The 19,332-nt window shown below is 49.1% G+C and overlaps 1 protein-coding gene and 1 long non-coding RNA gene across 2 annotated transcripts in view; one reads left to right on the forward strand and one right to left on the reverse strand.

Moving 5' to 3' along the window:
* TBCD (tubulin folding cofactor D) overlaps nt 1-19,332 on the forward strand; it is a 176,604-nt gene that overhangs the window by 16,299 nt on the left and 140,973 nt on the right. The window contains exons 3-7 of the mRNA XM_027081141.1: nt 1,056-1,153; nt 2,114-2,215; nt 3,478-3,624; nt 5,770-5,825; nt 12,088-12,220. Coding sequence (XP_026936942.1) covers nt 1,056-1,153; nt 2,114-2,215; nt 3,478-3,624; nt 5,770-5,825; nt 12,088-12,220 — 536 coding nt within the window. The remainder of the gene's footprint in view (nt 1-1,055; nt 1,154-2,113; nt 2,216-3,477; nt 3,625-5,769; nt 5,826-12,087; nt 12,221-19,332) is intronic.
* LOC113606616 (uncharacterized) lies at nt 10,251-18,744 on the reverse strand. The gene is made up of 3 exons (XR_003427634.1): nt 17,945-18,744; nt 12,067-13,340; nt 10,251-11,241 (listed from the first exon to the last, which is right to left on the reverse strand). It is a non-coding gene; the product is annotated as an uncharacterized LOC113606616 (long non-coding RNA).

The raw sequence follows: 19,332 nt of genomic DNA on the forward strand, positions 1-19,332 counted from the left end.
ATATGTCTAGTAAATTTTTAGTGGATCATGGACATTGTGATTGTTATGTTGTTGGGTTTAAGTTTTTTGTCTTTAGAATGTTGAAGTTTGGCAAGACAGTTTAGTTAATTGTATATCATGTATATCCTTTAAGGTTTGTTAGGGCAGGTATAGCTTTTTCTCTTGCTTTTCTCTAATTTAGTGTTAATACTAAGGAGAGACATTTCTGGAATGTCTGCTGGTTGCTCTGGGTGCTCAACAAGGACTCTGCACTCTGGCCTTGTGGAATTTGAATGCCAGCCCTATATGAGCTATGGGAACGCTGCCTTAGTGCTTCCTGGCAGTTCTTACCCAGCCTAGTGGACTAACCACTGTGCCTGTGAAGATTCACCCAAAGGTTCGAGGGGACCTCTGCAGACTTCCAGAGCTCATTCTCTGCTTAGATTCCTCTGGCATGCTGCCCTGCAAATTTCAGCTGACTCAGCCTCCTGGAACTCCAGTCTTTGCTATGCTTGAGTCCCCCCTCTCTGCATTGGGTTCTAAAAATTACTTTCTGGTGGACGGCCTGAGTGGCTGTAGATTGGAGTTGGTTTGTTACCATGCGCTGCCTGTTGTTCCAGTGTCTGAAAATATAATTGTCCTGTTCTCTAATTGTTGGTGGTGGTAAGGCAGTTCCATATCAATTATTCCTGTATAACTGGAAGTGGAAATCCTTTTTCTTCTGTCTTATTACGTTGGTTAGAACCAGATTGTTACTAGGTCATAGTAGTTGTAGAGGTATTTTCTGTAAAGCATGGTATTAGATATTGATTTGATATAGAATAATAATAAAAAATAAGAATATTTTCCTTACATTTTAAAAGCAGGAATGAATGTTGTATTAACTCTAATGCCCTTTTAGAAACTGTGAAGATGAAAGTTTTTTTTTCTTTTGCTCTATTGATACTTTGGATTATATAGATTTACTAATATTAAACCATTCTTATATTTCTAAATAGCCCTTTTTTCTTTTGGCATTTTGTTTTAATGTCATGTTGATGTTTAACAGGAAATATTTTATGTATGTTTTTCCCTAGAATGGATGATGAACTTGTTGTTGGAATTTGTGCAAGATAAGAAATCTCCGGCTGACCTCGTACATCTGGCTTTTAAATTTCTTTACATCATCACCAAGGTAATATTTACATACCACTTTGTAGTTGACAGAACACTTTCTTAATATACTCGGTCCAGAAGTACCTTCCAAAATGGTATCTCTCAGGAAAGATTGTTCTCATACAAAAGTTGTGGGTTTCATGCTTTCTCTTTTTACCATGTGCTGGAGATCAGATGTTAGTGATCCAGGGGACCCTTTGGCTGAAACAGTGCTTTTCAGCATTGTTTTCTGCGTCTTGTATTTGAATGGATCAAGCACCAGCTAGCCAGAAAGGGACGGAGAGGATATATATACGTATATATATGTGAGTAACTGAGAAAAGTTTCTTACGAGGAAAAAGGAAATAAACTTGGAAGTGGAAGTGCTTCTCAGATGTGGATGTGCAGATAGCTTTTCAGGGATCTTTTTATGATGCAGATTCTGAGTAAGTGGGTCTGCTGTGAGGCCTGATATTCTGCATTCTTACAGGCTCCCAGGTGATGTGTGTGCTGGCTCATACGTACCATGGGAGAGACTTGGCCATCTCGGCTGGGGTTTTGCTTCTGTGGGGCCTGCTGTGTGGTGGAGGGAGGCCTGTGTGCACACTCCTTGCCCTCAGTTAGTTGAATGCAGGGTCTCTCCTGAAGGTGTAGTGCCACCGCGTTTCATGGAAGCCTTAATGAATTTGGGACCTTCTGGGTTCCCGAGGACTTATTCCTCATAATCAAGGTAGAAGCAAAACTTGTTAGTTTGTAACATAGCTATATTTCTGATGAACCAAGATTGGTTGGTCAAATTGGGACAACATATTTATGAAATGATTTAAGAAGTAAAGGTAGCTTTCTTATTGTTAGTCTTACTAAGTTGTATCACTGTAATGTGATGTAATTCTCTTTGATCATTGGGTGGCATAGGTGGTGATTTTTGGTAATAGAGAAAAAAATAATTTTGCTACTTTATTTTCTAATTATATAATAATTCAATGTCTTTATTTGATAGGTTCGAGGATATAAAACATTTCTTCGTTTATTTCCACACGAAGTAGCTGATGTGCACCCTGTTTTGGATATGTTTACAGATCAGAATCCTAAAGACCATGAAGTGAGTGTCCCTTTCCTCCTCTTCATTTCCTGTCCCCCCGACTTATTCCCTGGTTTTCCCTGCTCCTGCACTGGCAGCTTCCTTTCCTGTTTCCTTCAGTTTTATCTTATACTATTTTGTGTCATTCCCTCTCTTTTCATTTTTTTCCTTTGGCTTTCTCTTTTTATGTATGTTACTTTAAATTATTTTGTTTAAAAAAATGCCCTTTATAAAGAAAACAATAAACCTCCATACAGTGTGATGATAACTATATCATCATCCAAATTTTTTTAACTTAAAATAGAACTATGTTGGGGGTCCCCAAGACCACCCCAAGTCCAGTGATTTCCTAGGATCACTACAAGAATTGGCATGTAGTCATCCTTATGGCTATGATTTACTACAGCAAAATCAGCAGAGGGAGAAGGCACATGGGGCGAAGTCCAGAGGAAACCAGGAGTGAGCTTCCGGAGTCGTCTCCCCGTTGGGTCACGCAAGGCACTTGTGATTCCGCAGCACCAAGTTGTGAGAACACGTATGAGGTGTTGTCCACCAGGAAGGTCGTAGGGGCCGGCACCCACGATTTCTGTGCGGGCTGGTCATGTGGGTACTCCGCCAGGCACATACTAAAACCCAGAAGGAAAGCAGGTGTTCAGCATAAGCCACATGGTTGGTACAAACGGCCTGGGCACAGAGTGACCCTCATCAGTTAGGGAATGGTGGGAACGTTCCCCGAAAACCAGGTTCCCAGATGCCCGCCAGTGGCCAACCTTGCAGTCCAGCGTGCTGGGGAGCGCTCTTGGGCCCAGGACACGTTCAGAAGGGCACGCAGGTTGTAACTGCAAACTTAGGGAATTGTCTTGCTGTGCATGTGCCCTGCTCTCCTCTGCTTCTCATGCCTCTGATGGGGAGTCTGGGACCAAAGCAGAATCTTGTTTTATTGACTCCTCTGTGACTGGAAGTTGAGAATTTTTTCTTTATTCTTAAGTCTTATGTTTTTTTAATCTTTTTCTCTGTTTTCCATTTTCTTGAACAGCTGATTGCACGCTGAAGGGTGCCAGTGATGAGAAGCCATTAGACTGACATGTTATGATTTTTCTTTGTTCCTTTTGCTGTTTCTCTTGGCTGCATGCCCCAGGGCATGTGGTGGGGTGCGGTGCTCTGCAGCCTGGCTCCGAGGCCCTGGCGTTTGGAGGCCTGGGTGGGCGCTGAGCGGGAGGGGGTAGCAGGACTGCGTGGATGCCCTTGCACAGGAGTTATGTTGCTTTGACTTGGCCCTGTAGACCTGGGAGACCCGCTACATTCTCCTCCTGTGGCTCTCCGTGACCTGCCTGATCCCGTTTGATTTTTCACGCCTTGACGGCAACCTCCACAATCAGCCTGGGCAAGAGCGAGTGTCCACCATGGACCGTATCCTCCAGATAGCAGAGGTGAGTGTGGCTGTGAAGTAATGAGCTGCTGACCAGTGTCCTTTCTCATGCCATTAGGGCTTAATTAGGTACACTTGTGACATGTGTTTATCTCTTCAGCCATTGTTACTGTTTTTCAGTGAAGTGAAATTCCATTTCATAACTTACCATGAAACTGATAATTCCTAAAGGGGTCAGGATGAATTACTTTAGCAAATCTTATTTCTCTGTACATAGTGCAGATACTCTTTTTTTTTTTGTGGTACGTGGGCCTCTCACTGCTGTGGCCTCTCCTGTTGCGGAGCACAGCCTCCGGACGTGCAGGCTCAGCAGCCAGGGCTCACGCTCCGCAGCATGTGGGATCCTCCCAGACCGGGACACGAACCCGCGTCCCCTGCATTGGCAGGTGGACTCCCAACCACTGCACCACCAGGGAAGCCCAGTGCAGATACTCTGATGATAACTTAGAAGAGGTTTTAGGGGGTAATGGTAAGACAAATTAAAGGTCCATTTAAAATCTAATTTTTAACATTACATAAATAATACATGATCATTATAGGAAAATCAGAAAATAAAAAGCAGGAAGAATATTAAGGTGAAATCTCTCAAATACCTAGAGATAACACTTGTGTTTTTCTTCAAACTTCTCCTGATACAGATGTTATGTGTGTAGACATAGATTATTGTATTATCTTTTGCTGTGGAAAATATTACCCTGAACTTGAGTGGTTTAACACAGCACACATTCTTCATCTCACAGTTTCTGTGAGTCAGGAATCTGGCTGTGGCTTCGCTGCGCCCTGTCCTTCGAGCTCTCCCCAGGCTGCAGGCAGAGCTTGCCTGGGGGCAGGTCGCTTCCAAGCTCTCATGGTCATGGCAGGAGTCAGATCTCGAGGGTGTTGGCCAAGGGCTTCAGTGCTTTGCCGGCTGTTTGCCACTCGAAACCCACCCTGCGCCCCCAACGATGGCAGCTTATTCTGTGAAAGCCAGCAAGGGGCAGGGGCTGTAGCAAGATGCATGTCACACTCATGTGTGGCCCAATCATGGAAATGACATCCCACGCCCTGCTGAATTCTCTTGGTTAGAAGCAAGTCAGCGTGTCCTCCAACCGCGTGGGAGGGATTACACGGGACGTGGGCACTGGTGGGAAGGACCAGGGCCCATCTTAGAGCCTGACCCTGACACTTACTTATACTAACCTTCTTTGAGCACCTGCTGTGCGCCAGACACTCCCCAGGCAATCCCACTAAAGGCTTTTTCATACATTAACTCCTTTCATCCTACTTAATGAGGCAGTTCACTGTTTTTATCCTCATTTTACTGAAGAGGCAACAGGTGTAAAAATAAGTGACTTAGCCCGCTCATTCTCTCACATGCGGTGGATCTAAACTTGAACCTAGGGTTTGGCTCCCTGCCCGTCCTTCACAGTGCTCCGCGCGGCCCCTGTGTACTAGGGCCCCTGGTGTCCTGCTGTTCTGGGACCTGCTTTTCCCCTGAGCAGGACTGTCTGAATGTCTTGTGTCAGTAAGTAGACGTCTCCCTCAGAGTCTTTAAGGGACACGGTGCTCCACTGTATCTTCATTTCTAAAATAGTCTTTTTTAGGTAGGTGGTTTGTTTCTAGCTGTGTTCCGTTAACCCTTTGGGTGCTTGTCTCCTAAGTGGGATTGCCTGGGGAGAGGACCTAATTTCTAACAATTTGTCCTCCAGAAAATAGATCTTTTAAGTGTATCATTTGGAAAACAGTTGAGATGAGAAGTGGAAACCTCTTAAGGTGTAATTGCGTTAAACTTCGGCCCTCCTGTATCTGAGCCGGGCCTCCTAGCTGCTGTGAATGCCAGAGTGCTGGTGGGTTCCAGGAGTGTTCTGTGCACACTCTGGGTAACAACATACACTCTTCATTTTTCTGCTGCTTTTGCAAATGTGGGTTTCAAGGGGTGTAGCCACATGCTGTATGAGGATTGGGCACTTCCCTGAGGGTGAGCACACATGTGGCAGCTGCAGCCCTGAGTTCACGTTATGAGTGGTTCGTGCAGCTTTGGAATCTGGCCTCTGTCCGTGAGCCTGGGCTCTTGTGGAGCTGCTGAGTGTGGGACCAGGTGGCTGAGTGGGTCCCTGAGGTCTACATCGTGTGTTTAATGGTGCCTGTCCTTTACGCTTCCTTGTAGTCCTACCTGGTCGTCAGCGACAAGGCCCAAGACGCAGCTGCTGTCCTCGTGTCCAAGTAAGTGCTTTCTGAGAAGGTTTACTGTCTGTTACTGTGTGTGTCTGTTGTCATCAGAGAGGACGTTGGGATGATAGGCTTGGGGAAGTCTTTGCTGTCCTGAGGACTCTGCTGCTTTCCTTGAGGGAACCCAACGCTGTTTGGGTGCAGGAAACCTTTGAACCTGATGTGATCACTGACAGTGCTGGTTAGGGGCTCAGGGTCACCTGACGCTGGGTTAGGAGCTCGTGGGCCCGTCAAGGGAGAGCAGATTTAGAACAGGTGTAGCAGTTTCGCCGGGGCCAGGCCTCCCCTCTGGGGGAGGGGGGGTGGCAGTTAGAAGAGCCTTTGGAAGTCACTTAGAAAGCAGTCCACACCATGGTTTGTGGAGATCATGGGCTGTGATTGCGTCATTGTGGCTTGGGATAAAAATCCCCAAACATCCCGTGTTAACTAAAAACAACAGGCTGTGCCTGAAACAGGCCAAGATGGGTTTATCTGATGAGCTGGGTAAGATGACCCAGGCAGCAGGGCCTGGAGTCTCCAAAAAAGTGCCAAAGACACATGTGAAAGCTGAGTAGACTTGTTTCATGAAATGTGAGAATGGAAGAAAGCAGTTTTTCTAAATTAATCTTCTTCATGACATGTGATTTAAAGTATGTATATAGCATAAATGAGTTAGAAAATTTGGCTTTTTTTCCCCTCTACATTTGTGAAAGTTAAAAATTGGCTCTAAAAACTTTTGGATGTTTTGATCGGGAAAACAGGGCAACGCCTCCTTCAGGGTCACCTTCTCTTAGGTGTGTAGCCATGACCTTGCACAAGGCGGGAAGAGACATGCTTGATTTATGGGGCAGTTGGGGGCATTGGGGAAGTATTTGTGAAAGTACTGGCTAAACCAGAGGGCAGAGCCTAAATGCGAGAAGCTGATTTTAGGAGTGAGGAAGGAAACACCTGAGCTCGCCTGCGATGCTTACCCTGGGGGAGGAGAAACTCACTGACAGAGGCTTCTCGTGGTTTTGACAAGGAGTGGAAAAGCGTGGCTTTCTTTCTAACTGTGAAAGTAATCATGTGTGTTCAGGAAAATAAAGAAAAGTAAAAAAGTACAAAATAAAACTCACATGTACTGTCATCCCCAGAGATGTAACTGCTCTGTCCTTTGTCCCCCACTGCCCATGGGCATGTTGGTCTGTGGCCCATGGGTACACTTGCAGGGTTGTTTCAGGTGCTGGCAGGCAGGCCTGGAGCTTTGGTCAGTCTTCCAGATGCAATTATGGTGTGATCTATTCTTCCTCCAACCCCACTGTACGTGTGGACTTTTTGTTAGTAAAATTAGCGCCGCCTGGGACACTCTACATGAAACTTTGTACTGTTCTGATCGGCTGTATTTTCTCCTTCCAGTTTTTATTTTTTTTGTATTTATTTATTTTTGGCTGCGTTGAGTCTTCGTTGCTGCGCGCAGGCTTTTCTCTAGTTTTGCGGTGAGCGGGGGCTACTCATTGTTGCGGTGCGTGGGCTTCTCATTGTGGTGGCTTCTCGCTGTAGAGCATGGGCTGTAGGCCTGTGGGCTTCAGTAGTTGTGGTGCACGGGCTCAGTAGTTGTGGCACACGGGTTTAGTTGCTCCGCGGCATCTGGGATCTTCCCGGACCAGGGGTCGAATCCATGTCCCCTGCACTGACAGGCGGATTCTTAACCACTGTGCCACCAGGGAAGTCCCCCTTCCAATTTTATTGAGATATAATTGACATCCAGCACTGTACAAGTTTAAGGTGTACAGCATGATGATTTGACTTACATACATCATAAGATGATTATCACAGTAGGCTTAGTGAACATCCATCATCTCTTATATAGATACAAAATTAAAGATACAGAAAAATATTTTTTCCCTTGGGATGACAACCCTTAGGATTTACTCTCCTTTTTTTAAATTGAATGAAAGATTCTTTAAATTCTAAACTGCTTTACAACTTTCAGAAGTTTCACACACATGATTTCATATAATCTCATAATAATCCCTTTTCCCCATACCCCTTTATTGCCTCTCCCCCCAGGATTTACTCTCAGCAGCTTTCATGGATAACATACAGCAGTGTTCAATATATTTATCATGGTGTACGTTACAGACCTAGTACTTATTTATCTTACAGCTGGAAATTGGTACCTTTTTGACTGCCTTCTTCCAGTTCCCCCTTCCCCACCCCTGCCTCTGGTAACCACACATCTGATCTTTTGTATGAGTTTGTTTGATTTCTGATTGGTTCTTAGGAATGAATTCCTAGAAGTGGAATGAACATTCTAGGGGTTTTAAATGCAGCTACTGGAAAGGTTGAGCCAGTTGGAAGTCTCCTTTTCCCCATATTTAGCAACACTGCATGTGATCTTACAAATGTTTACTAAATTTGTTAAATGAAACATCTTTATTGTTTATTATCTTTTATTACCAGCAGTACTGAGGGTTTGGTAGAGTTCTGCTGAGCTTGACCTGGTGGAGTATTGCACCTGTGGGGTGGGGGAGGTGAAACCCTAAACCCTTCTTCCCTCCCTGGTGTCCTCCAGAAAGGTGGCAGCTGGCGACCCTGGCTGCCTGTCCACTGCTGGAGGGATGCTCCCCCGCCATCTAGTGGTCGGACGAGCAAGTGTTGGTGAGGTTGAGGCCCGTTTTCCACCCAGCTCCTGCCGGTTTGCCAGGTTGTAGGTGCAGCCAGTTTTCCTAAGTTCTAGAGAGGGCGGATGCCCTCAGGTCCTAGAGCTGCTCTGAGTATCCCACCTCACGGACGGGTTCTGACTCGCATATTTCTGTCTTTTTTGGTGGGTTGTTAACAGTGAGGCCCTGGGTGTGAAGGGTGGTCACATGTGGCCTTTGTCCCCACTGGCATCTATTTTCTGATATTTCACGAGGGAGCTGCCTGTCTTACTCTCACTGCCATCAGCTTTGATTGCTTCCTCTTACCATGTGCAGTTCTGGAGCCGCACCTATTTGCTTTCATTAACTGGAACCTTTAAACATCAGCTGCCTTTTCTGTAACTTTGATGTTACATTTACGCCAAGACGTGTGGATATGAGTGTTATTTTACAGAAACTCTTCAATGGAAATACATGCCTTTATTCTTATTGATTACATTAATTTTAAAAAGATATTTTTAATCTAACTGTAAAATCAAGGTATGCTGCAAGTAGAAAAGTTGGAAATTTTGGAACATAGAAAATTAGGAAAACCCCACACGTTTATAATTATAATACACAATACATGTGTTGTATTTTTTTGGTGTTTTTCTGTGCTGTTATTGTATGGAGTTTGCACAGCACAATCTCTTTGAGTTAGCACCTGCTTTTTCACTTAATTTCACGTTACCGTTGATTAAATGGCTCCTTTAGATTCCACTGTTTTTAGTTACTCTGACCAGCATTCTCACGTCCTTCCTCTTATAAGCAATGCCGTAATGACTAGCTTTGGGTGTAAACCTGTTTTGGTATTTGGGATTATTTTCTTAGGCCAGGCCCTTAGAGGTGGACTTCTGAGTCACAGGACACAAGGACATTGTTGAGTCTCTACACCTGTCGCTCGGTGACTCTTGGGAGCGTGTTTTCAGGACTTTTGCAATCATGGGCAGCCTCAAGAACAACCCTCTTCCCCCAGTTGGATTGTGCATTGTTTTGTTTATTACTAACATTTAGTTTGTATTTCACTGATCGCTGGTGAGCTTTAACACATGAGTCTTATTTCAGATATCGTATGTCCCGTGTAGTGACCTGATTTCTAATATCTGTGGGATTCTTGGTGCTTTTTCTCCAGTAGTATGAGCTTTCTCTGTGAAGGATGTTAGCTAGAGGAGGGTGTGATACTTCCTCCAGTGGGTTGGTAGCCTTTTTTACTTTCTTCTTTGGACTAAAGTTTTAATTCTAATGTCAAAATAGTAACTTTTTTCCTTTTATTTATTTAGTTATTTTTACTTTTATGCTTGAAGGCTTACCCTATTAAGAGATTTTACAAAGAATCATTTATATTTTTCTACCTTTTTATTGTTTAATGTAGAATTATTAATCCATTTGGAATTTCTTTTGGTATAGGATATATGATAGATTTTTTTCCTTCTTACAGGTAACTAAATTCTATCACCATTTTGTGAATATTTAACTTTTCCATTAATTAATTTAAAAACACACACAAAGTAAGTTCTTACACAAAATAGGGTTTGTCACTTCACCCGTACTGTTTCACTCTCAGACCAGATACTCTGTGGTAACCGTACTGACAAGGGTCCGGAGCAGCAATGTGTCCCACTGGTGTTTTGCCCTTTGTCCCTCTGGTAGGTCTAGTCCTGTAGTTAAGGTTTTGCTGATCACTCCTGTGGAAATTACCTTCCTGAGAGAAAGACAGTGGGGTCTCTAAACACCTGCACATGTTAGCTGAGTTCCACATTGAAAGTAGATGTAGTCTGTGATGTAACTTTTCCTAAAAGGGAAGGAAGTGTAGGATTCAGAGATCTTTCAGTTTGTGTAGAAGGGTCTCGTTCTGTGTGTTACACCTGTGGGATAGGTATTTTCCATTTTTGCTTATCTGTACTTTTGGACCTCTGCTGCGAACATAACATTTCCTTTTTTAGAGAGAAAAATAAAAAATATAAAATAACCTATTTGCTTAAATCTTTCAAAGGAACCTTAGGTTTTTACTGTAATTTGGAAACTCACCTTGTGTGATTTTGCCCAGGAAAGGAAGTTGGCCGCTACAGGCTGCACACAGAACATCAGCCTCCTGCCTGCTCAGCAGATGAGTGGGTGGAGGAAGCAGGGTGCGTGGCCCCTGAGTGGATGGCGCTGTGACTCACGTCTCCAAGTTGGGCTTTGGGTCCCAGCAGGGCCGCTTACCGGCCCTGTGGGCCGTTCTGTGCCTGTGACCTCGCCTGTCCTGAGGGCCACCCCACTGCAGGCGCTGTGCCTGCCCACATGCAGGGTGAGTGCCGGCCGGCTGTTGTCTTCAGGCTGAGGATCAGGTCACTGTAGGTGTGACCCTCATCCTGTGGCCCCCTCCAGAATCAAGGAGCTTTGAACAGGGCCAAGGACATTGAGATAGGGTGTATAATACCAGTTATCCATTTTAGATGATCACTCTGAGGTGCAGATTTTATGAAATTCCTGGGCCCTCTTCTCAGACCCGCCGTAACGCAACTTCTTGGCTGGCGGGGGTGGCATGTGAGCTCGCCTTTGTAACCAGCATCCTACAGTTTGGTAAATCCTTGGTGACCAAGTCTCTGGGTGTGTACCCTGATGGAGGTGGGCGAAGACAGTCGTGGCAGCTTTGTTTTACTGACACGGAGAGCTTCTACATGGCCGCAGTGTAATCCCTGCGCTGGCTGAGCATCTTGCGTGGGGTGGCGGTGGCTGTTTTGAGGGAAGAGGGGCCTGTGGGGGCTCCTGGTCAGGACAGGAGGCTCCTGCAGGGGTGCAGAGATCAGAGCCAGGCATGTCGAGTGCTGCCCCCAGGGTAGTGCCACCTGGCGTGTTTCTGTGGTATTGGTGCCGAGCCCTCTCTGGGTGTGGTCTGTGGGGCCAGCTAGGGGAGTGAGAGGTCCTCACAGGTCACCTCCCGCGACGCTGTCCCTGCGCCTGCTGTCCTCCCCTCACTCAACTGTTTCCTTCTCATTGTTTGCCTGCTTCCTGTGTTTCTGCCCCAAGACTGCAAGCTCCCCCAGGAGGTCAGGGACTCAGCCTGAGTCAGAGAGCTGGGGGATGGGTGTGTGCACTGGTTGGAGAGGAGTGAAGGGGGCCTGGGCTTTGGTGTGGGAGCCCGAGGGTGGCTGCCGGCCCAGACCAGTGTACAGGAGGGTGGGTGAGAGCCAGCACTCCAGGAGTGCAGCACTGAGCAGATGCCTGTGGTGGGGACGATGGGGCCGTGGACACAGCTGGAGCTCTGCATGGCGTGTGCAGCAGGCAGAGAGGATGGGGAAGGAGTCCCATGGCAGATGCAGAGAGGGAGGTCGCAGGTGGCAGCATGGGGTCCCAAGGTGAAGGGATACAGAGTTGGGCCGAGGAGTGGGCGTGGGTGGGCTCAGGTGAAGGTGGTCCCATGCTACACAGGGTCTCGGGAGGGGGGGGCTCAGGGGGGGGGAGGGGGGGGGGGGGGGGGGACTGTGTGAGACCCCAGAGAGGTGGTGGTGGGAATTGCCACCTGAGAGCCAGGGTCTTAGGTTGGAGAGTGGCAGTGGGCCAGGAAAGAGTGAGCTCTTGGCAGCTGGGGCCTCGCTTGAGCTGTCACCTACCTGTCTGTCCCCTTTTGGCAGGTTTGTCACGCGGCCCGACGTTAAGCAGAAGAAGATGGCGAGTTTCCTGGACTGGAGCCTATGCACTTTGGCCTGCTCCTCCTTCCAGACCATCGAGGGGGTCATCGCCATGGACGGGATGCTGCAGGCCCTGGTAAACACTGTCCCAGTGGTGCGGGGCGGTCAGCGGTCAGCTTGTGGGGCTGTCAGAACCCTGGGGACAAGCCCTGTTTACCTTGGTTTCGTGGGGAAGTGGTTGGAACACAGGAGGAGATGTTGAACCCCGACAGAACAGTGAACACGGTTTCTTTTCTCTGCTGCTTTGCACTGGGCCCTGCGACTGAGGGCTGGCCCTGCATTGTTAGCGATGGGCTTTCTGCTCTGGGGAAGGGGGTGGACTGGTGGCCCTGCGCATCGCCGCCAGGGGGCACCAGTGCCTGCAGAGCTGGAGCCAGCAGACAGGTAGGGGCGTGTCCTTCTCGAGCTTCCTGCTGCTCAGATGTGTTACAGAGAAAAATGATTGGAACCAGCTTGAAGGAAATAAGGCAGGTGGTTTGAAATTTGGTCTTGTTCAGATACTCAGGGTATTTGTAACCACTGTACTGAGCGCAGACCTGGCCCCTGGCCTGAGAGCTCCCACCGTTTCCTGGCTGCCTGCTTTGCTTGTCTGGTGGTGCCTTTTCTAGGAGGAAAGATCAATTGAGTTTAATTGGTTAAACTCTGCAGGGGAGGGGAGGCTGCTACACTTGATGCTCTGGGATCAGGGCTCCCCTCTCTGGGCCTTGTGGTCCTTGCTCTTTCATTGCAGTGGGTGTGATTTCGTCCTTGCCCTTGTCTCTGAAGCTGGAGAGCTCAGGGCCCACTTTGAGGAGAGCAGGGCACTTGGACTATGTTTAAATGGTGGCATTTGGGCCGTGACTCAGCGTGATGTCGTCTTCTTGGGTGTCATCCCATCTCCTTTCCTTGGCTGTTGCAGGTTCTGGCGGGATGTAGGAAGCGTGAGGGCCTGGGGGAAGTGGGGCTGTTGGTGTGATGTCCTGGGGTGGAGGGACAGGAGGTGGGAGGATCGGAGAGGACAGTCCTCCTCCCTGCCTGCCCTGCACTTAGAATGTTCTCTCATCTGTGTCTTTTCATTTATGATGCCATTGTCTTCAGGAAGGATTGGCATTTAAATGATGAGGGTATCTCAAGACGTTTTAAAAAGAAACCTGGAAAAATAAAACATGTTCCTGTAGTCTGATGAGGTGATCTGTTTATTCATGTGTCCTTTCATTCTGTAAATAAATGTGATATGTTATACTTACAATGGTTTTTAAAAAGTTGAGATGTAATTCACATAATTCACCTTTTTAAAGTATATAAGTTCAGTGATTATTTTGTATATGTACAGGGTACAACCATCACCACTTGTCTAATTCCAGAATACTCTCATCACCCCTAAAGGAAACCCCACACGCATTAGCAGTCCCTCCCTGTTCCTCCCCTGCCATCCCCCAGCCCCTGGCAACCAGTGATCTACTTTCTGTCTTTCTGGGTTTGCTTATTCTGGACATTTCATACAGTGGAATCATGTGCAATGTGACTTTTTGAGTCTGGCTTCTTTCCTTTAGCATCATGTGTTCACGGTTCCTCCACGTTGTAGCCTGTGTCAGTGCTTTGTTCCTCCTTACGGTCAGTACTCCACTGTATGGGAATTCTTAGTTACTCTGAATAATGCTGATCTGAAATTTTGTATATAAGTTTTTGTTTGAGCATATATTTTCAATTTCCTTGCTATAATAGTAGCAACAGGTTTTTTTTTTAAGTTTAACAATAATTTATTTAAAATTTATTTATTTATTTTTGGCTGCTTTGGGTCTTCATTGCTGTGCACGGGCTCTCTCTAGTTGCAGCTAGCAGGGACTACTCTTCGATGCGGTGCGCGGGCTTCTCATTGTGGTGGCTTCTCTTGTTGTGGAGCACTGGCTCTAGGTGCATGGGCCTCAGCAGCTGCATCACGCGGGCTCAGTTGTGGCCCACGGGCTCTAGAGCACAGGCTCAGAAGCTGTGGCGCACGGGCTTAGTTGCTCTGCAGCACGTGGGATCTTCCTGGACCAGGGCTCGAACCCATGTCCCCTGCATTGGCAGACGGATTCTCAACCACTGAGCCACCAGGGAAGCCCCAGTTTAACAATAATTTAAATATTTTTTCTGTGTTTCTGAGGTTTTTAAAAAATTGTTATGGCTGGCGCATCTGTGATACTGATGGAACACAGGTATCAGCCTATGCCTGTAGGTGGCTCTCGTTCCAGCTGCATGTGTGGGGAGGTGCTTAAGGAAGACTTTATTGCTATGATGGGGGTCAGTGCTGGAGGTGGCTGGCCAGGAATGATGCTGAGTGTTGACAAGAGGGGAGCGGGTGGTCCTCGTCACCAGGCCATTGCTGCAGGGGTCCTGGGCGGGCAGGGGAGGGAGGTAGTGCAGGGCATCCAGCCCTGGTGAAGGATGGGTGGATGCAGCTGAGATGGTTTATTTGAAAGTTTGAGTGTAAGTGGATTCTTAGTTTTTTGTATGAGTCACATTGAGAAGTCTTAGGTCACAGAGAAACAAGGGTCTGACGAACACAGCCAAGCCTGTCGGTCCACTTGGCCTTGCAGGGTAGACCCGCCCAGACGCTGGTGCTGCTTCCTGACTCACTTTTGTCCTGCTTTAGACCTCCTTCCCCCAGTCTGGAATCTGTGTCCTTGACAGGCTCCTGGGGTCTCCTGCCAGGCCCCCCTGGCCTGGAAGCTGCCTCTCCAGAGGCCACTGCTGTGTTCAGGTCAGGGTAGCTGAGCCGCAGGTGCCTCCACCATGGGGCTGGAGCCAGCAGTGACCACCCCTGGGGCGTGCAGCTGGCGAGGCCTGTGTAACCCCTGCCTGGACTGGCAGCGGCAGGCCTGTGCGTTCAGGCCACCAGCGAGAGTCCTGGGGGCGCCAGTGCTTTTTTTTTTTTAACGTTTTTGATCCTCTTACTGCTTGTCACTAGGTTGTTCCCAAGTTTTTTTAAAAAATTAATTTATTTTAACTTATTTTATTTTTGGCTATGGTGGGTTTTCATTGCTGTGTGTGGGCTTTATTTGCGGCGAGCGGGGGCCACTTTTCATTGCGGTGTGAGGATTTCTCACTGCGGTGGCTTCTCTTGTTGCAGAGCATGGACTCTAGGCGCCCGGGCTTCAGTAGTTGTGGCTTGCGGGCTGTAGAGCTGAGGCTTAGTAGTTGTGGTGCACAGGCTTAGTTGCTGTGCGGCATGTGGGGTCTTCCCAGACCAGGGCTTGAACCTGTGTCCCCTGCATTGGCAGGCGGATTCTTAACCACTGTGCCACCAGGGAAACCCTGTTCCCAAGTTCTGTTCCTTCTTCCCCGGGTGGGGCACAGGCGTTGGCAAGCCCACTGCTGCCCTCCTGCTGGCCCCTTCACTGGCCATGAGTGGGGAAGTGCTTTTTATTGGGACATCTCCCCGTTTGACACTCAGGAGGAGAGAAGGCCTCCATTTTCTCTTCCTCCTGAGGAATAAAATGATTTTCCCAAAGGCTTAGCAAAGTTGAACCCTGTGTCCCTGCCCGCTTGTTGGCCCAGAGGAGGAAGCCCTGCGGGGCCGAGGCCCTTTGGCAGCCGCACCCAGGAGCTGTCGGGGAGATGCGCCCTCAGTGAGGGTATCACCTGGTGTAAGAGCCCTGCCAGGGGAGGGGAGACCTGGCCCTCCCACAGCTCCCAGGGCAGGTACATCCTTCTGGAGCCTTCAGAAGCCTAGTGCTTCCTTTGGAAAACCCAGGTCTTTCTGGAATCATGCACGTTCTTTCCTTTCCTTTTTTTGAAGGAGAAATTTGGTTTAATTGCTGCTACTGCCGCCTGGGCAGGAGGAGACAGTGTTGGTGCTGAACTCTCCCGGGCGGGAGCGGTTTCACCATGAGCTTGTCAGACCTGAACGGGGAGGCTGGGTGTCCCCTGTGCATGATGAAACCTGCAGGTGTGCTGTGCTTCAGGATTGCGTCTGCCTCCTTCGATGCACTTGGCTTCATTCTATCCACCTGCTCATTAGTGTGGGTTAGGCGAAACAGGTGGACTCGTAACAAGTACCATCGAAACTGGCGCTTCATTTTTATTTCCCTTGAAGCCTGTTCCTCTTGCAGGGATGATTTTTAACCCTCTGGCAAGGAAATAAGTGTTTGGCAACTTCATTTCATTGGAAGGCCTCTTTACTGTAGATCTTTGAAACACCCTTTGGTTTAGTCCCTCTTTAAGCATTAGGATTAATGGAAATCTAGGAAATTCAAGGAAGGGAAACAAAATATTAAAAATTGAGGGGCTTCCCTGGTGGCGCAGTGGTTGAGAGTCCGCCTGCCGATGCAGGGGACGCGAATTCGTGCCCCGGTCTGGGAGGATCCCACATGCCGCAGAGAGGCTATAGGCCCACGAGCCGTGGACGCTGAGCCTGCGGGTCCGGAGCCTGTGCTCCGCAACGGGAGAGGCCACAACAGTGAGAGGCCCGCGTACTGCCAAAAAAAAAAAAAAAAAAAATTGAGGCTGGTGGCCATTTGAACTTGCTGCGCTCCGCTCACACTGGCAGGCATGCCGTCTCCGCTCTGGCTCCTCAGATTAGAGACTGACTGACAGGTGGCTCTGTGTGCTTCCCGAGGGCGGGCAGCGGACGGGGGCGCGCCATTCTGTTTGCCAGCTGCTGGGGTTGTCCCCCCTTCACAGTGAGGTTCTTCTGTCCGTTCTGTCACTGTCACAAGTACACCTTGTTAAAGGGTAAAGCAGTCACAAACAAGATTAAAGAGCAGGGAAGTGAAGACAGCAGATGCCCACAGTCCCACAGCCTGAGCCCCTTGTGGGGAGGGCGGGGACCCTGCTTTGGCACGTGGTTTAAGGACGTGGAGGAGCCTCATGTCCAGGTCAGGGTGGCTGTCGAGCAGGTGGCCCGCACCCTCGGACGGGCAGGCCGCACCCCGGATGCACGCCCCAGACTCCAGACGTGGTTGGCTCTGTCCCCCAGGGAGGAGCGGGTCCTACAGCAGCACCTGAGATCCCAGCGGGGGCAGCCCCTCTCCATGCCCCCGTCTGTGGAAGGGAAGCAGCAGGCCTCTGGCCTCAGAGCGTGGTGTGAGCTCACCCTTGAACTTGAAGAGAAGGCACTTGCTTACCCAGAACATTTCTCATGTGGCTTTGATTCCTCTTCTTTCAGGATTCTTTGGAAACGGCACCCTGTGGTTTCATTAAAGTTGTTTGGCCAGAGGACAAATTAACCAAACTGGGCTTTTTAGTCATAGCACTTGCCTGGGGCAGGGTTTCCGGTGGAGGAAAACGTGGTAGAACGATTTGAATGTGACCATTTTCAGGGTGTGGATGTTTATGTAATGTTCATGTGCTCCTATAGGATTCCGGTGAAATAAGCCATCTTCAGGTTTCTTGGGGGTCTAAGATGTGGAGCAGCCAACTCTGAGGCTGCTTTAATCTCACGTGACTCTGTTTTATGCGTGGCGGGCTGCCCAGTGCACGGGTCTTGTTAGAACACGCACTGTGTGAGGCTTGTCTCCGTTCACCGGCGGCCTGGTTTGTACACCTGCTGTGTGATGGGGTGACGTGTCCTGCTGGACAGGTGTGTGCTTGCAGGCAGCCAGCCTGGGCCCACGCTTGCACGGGAAGGGGCTTAGCCATCGCAATGCCTTTGCCTCTTGGATGAGAGACAAACACAGAGCGCTGTGCTCTATGAGACAAATGCAGACTGCTTGGCCAGTGTCCCTCCACCGTGGTGCCCCACCTCGTAGCCCCCACTTACCTGGCTGCCTGGCCACCCTCACCTTCCCTCCAGCACAGGGGTCCCTCAGGCTCTGTCTGTGCCCGACTCTCCACTGACCTTAGTCCTTGTTTCTGTCCTTGGTCCCAGAGCCCTGGTTCTGTGCACCTGTTGTGCTTCAGGCTCCGCAGGTCAAGGTAGCGTCTTGTGCTGTGGCTTTTCCCTCCTCCCGCCTGAGTTGCGAGTGAGACCCAGCCGCAGAGGAGGATGCTGGCCGGTGCTGTCTGTGCTCTCACAGGCTAAGTCCAGGGCCGAGCCCCAAGGTGGGGAGGTGGCTTGAGGCGTCTCCGAGGCCCCGCCCTCCTTTACTGGTCCAGTGCTTGCTGGGCTGTGCTGGCCACTTCCCTGGCCCATCCTTCACGCTGTCCAGGGTCCTCTCGGCCATCTGCCTGCTGCTGCCCTCCCTCCATTCAGGGGCTGGTCCAGTCTGGAGGGTCCCTCTGGGCAGTGACAACCGCCTCTGGGTGTTCTGGGTCCCATGCTGCTTTTCTGCTGCCCAGGTCGCCTGCCCTGTCAAAGCCCGTCAGTGGGCTTAGCTCTGCCCATCTGGTCCCAGGCGAGGTTCTTCCTCCCTTTCCTCCTTGTGTCTCCTCTTGTCTCACTTCCGCACAGAGCCCCCTCCTCCCCCTGGGTTTGGCACCAGAGCACGACCCCTGCCACTTCCTGCGTCCGAGCCAGCTCTTCTCGGGACGCTCCCCTGTGTGTCACAACCTCCTCCTCTGACCTCTGCTCTGGGAACTGCAGGCTTTATGTTGATCATTTCTAAGTTTCTGTGGCAGGAATTATGCCTTTTGCATCCTTCACACGTCACTTCGTTAGGCAAATAGGAGATGTATGATCAGTGTTTTTGGTACTTGTGAATCGACATTTTTCTGAAGAATCATTAGCACTGAGTAAGTGGTCCTAACAGGGCATGTTCGGGAGGGACTGGAGTCGACTGGTCTGGCTCTCCCTCCAAGATTGTTCCTGCAGGTCTTTGCCATCCTCAGGCTTGCTCTTCCCATAGTGGAGGTCGAGGTGGGGCAGCATCTTTGCTGACCTTCAGACTGATTCTGACCCTTTTAAGGGAAGAGCTTTTAGCTTTTTTTTGCTACATGGTGTTTGAAATTCCTGTATTAGGGGCGGTAGAAAGCCTGCTTGTGCCTGTACCTTTGTGTGGTTGCTCATGGTTTGTAGAGTCTGACCACGCTGTCTTGGGGTGGGTGGGCTGGACGAGGGCCACCCTGAGTGGCCTCCCAGTCATCCGCCCCGTGCCCTGGAAAGCTGGGCCCCTCTGTGTAGTAGGACCACAGGCAGCCCAAACGCTAGGGTCTAGGAGGGGTCATTTAAACGGCAACATCTTAATGCAGCTTGTTATTAGGATCCTGACTTCCGCGGGGGCTGTTTAGAACATTTGAGGAAGCTGGGTAGATAATAAGGTGGTGGAATACGTCGTTATGAGCAGATTG

Source organism: Aethalodelphis obliquidens, unplaced genomic scaffold (assembly GCF_003676395.1).
Source record: "Aethalodelphis obliquidens isolate GAN/ISIS:26980383/991018 unplaced genomic scaffold, ASM367639v1 scaffold44, whole genome shotgun sequence".
Classification (NCBI taxonomy): Eukaryota; Metazoa; Chordata; class Mammalia; order Artiodactyla; family Delphinidae; genus Aethalodelphis; species Aethalodelphis obliquidens.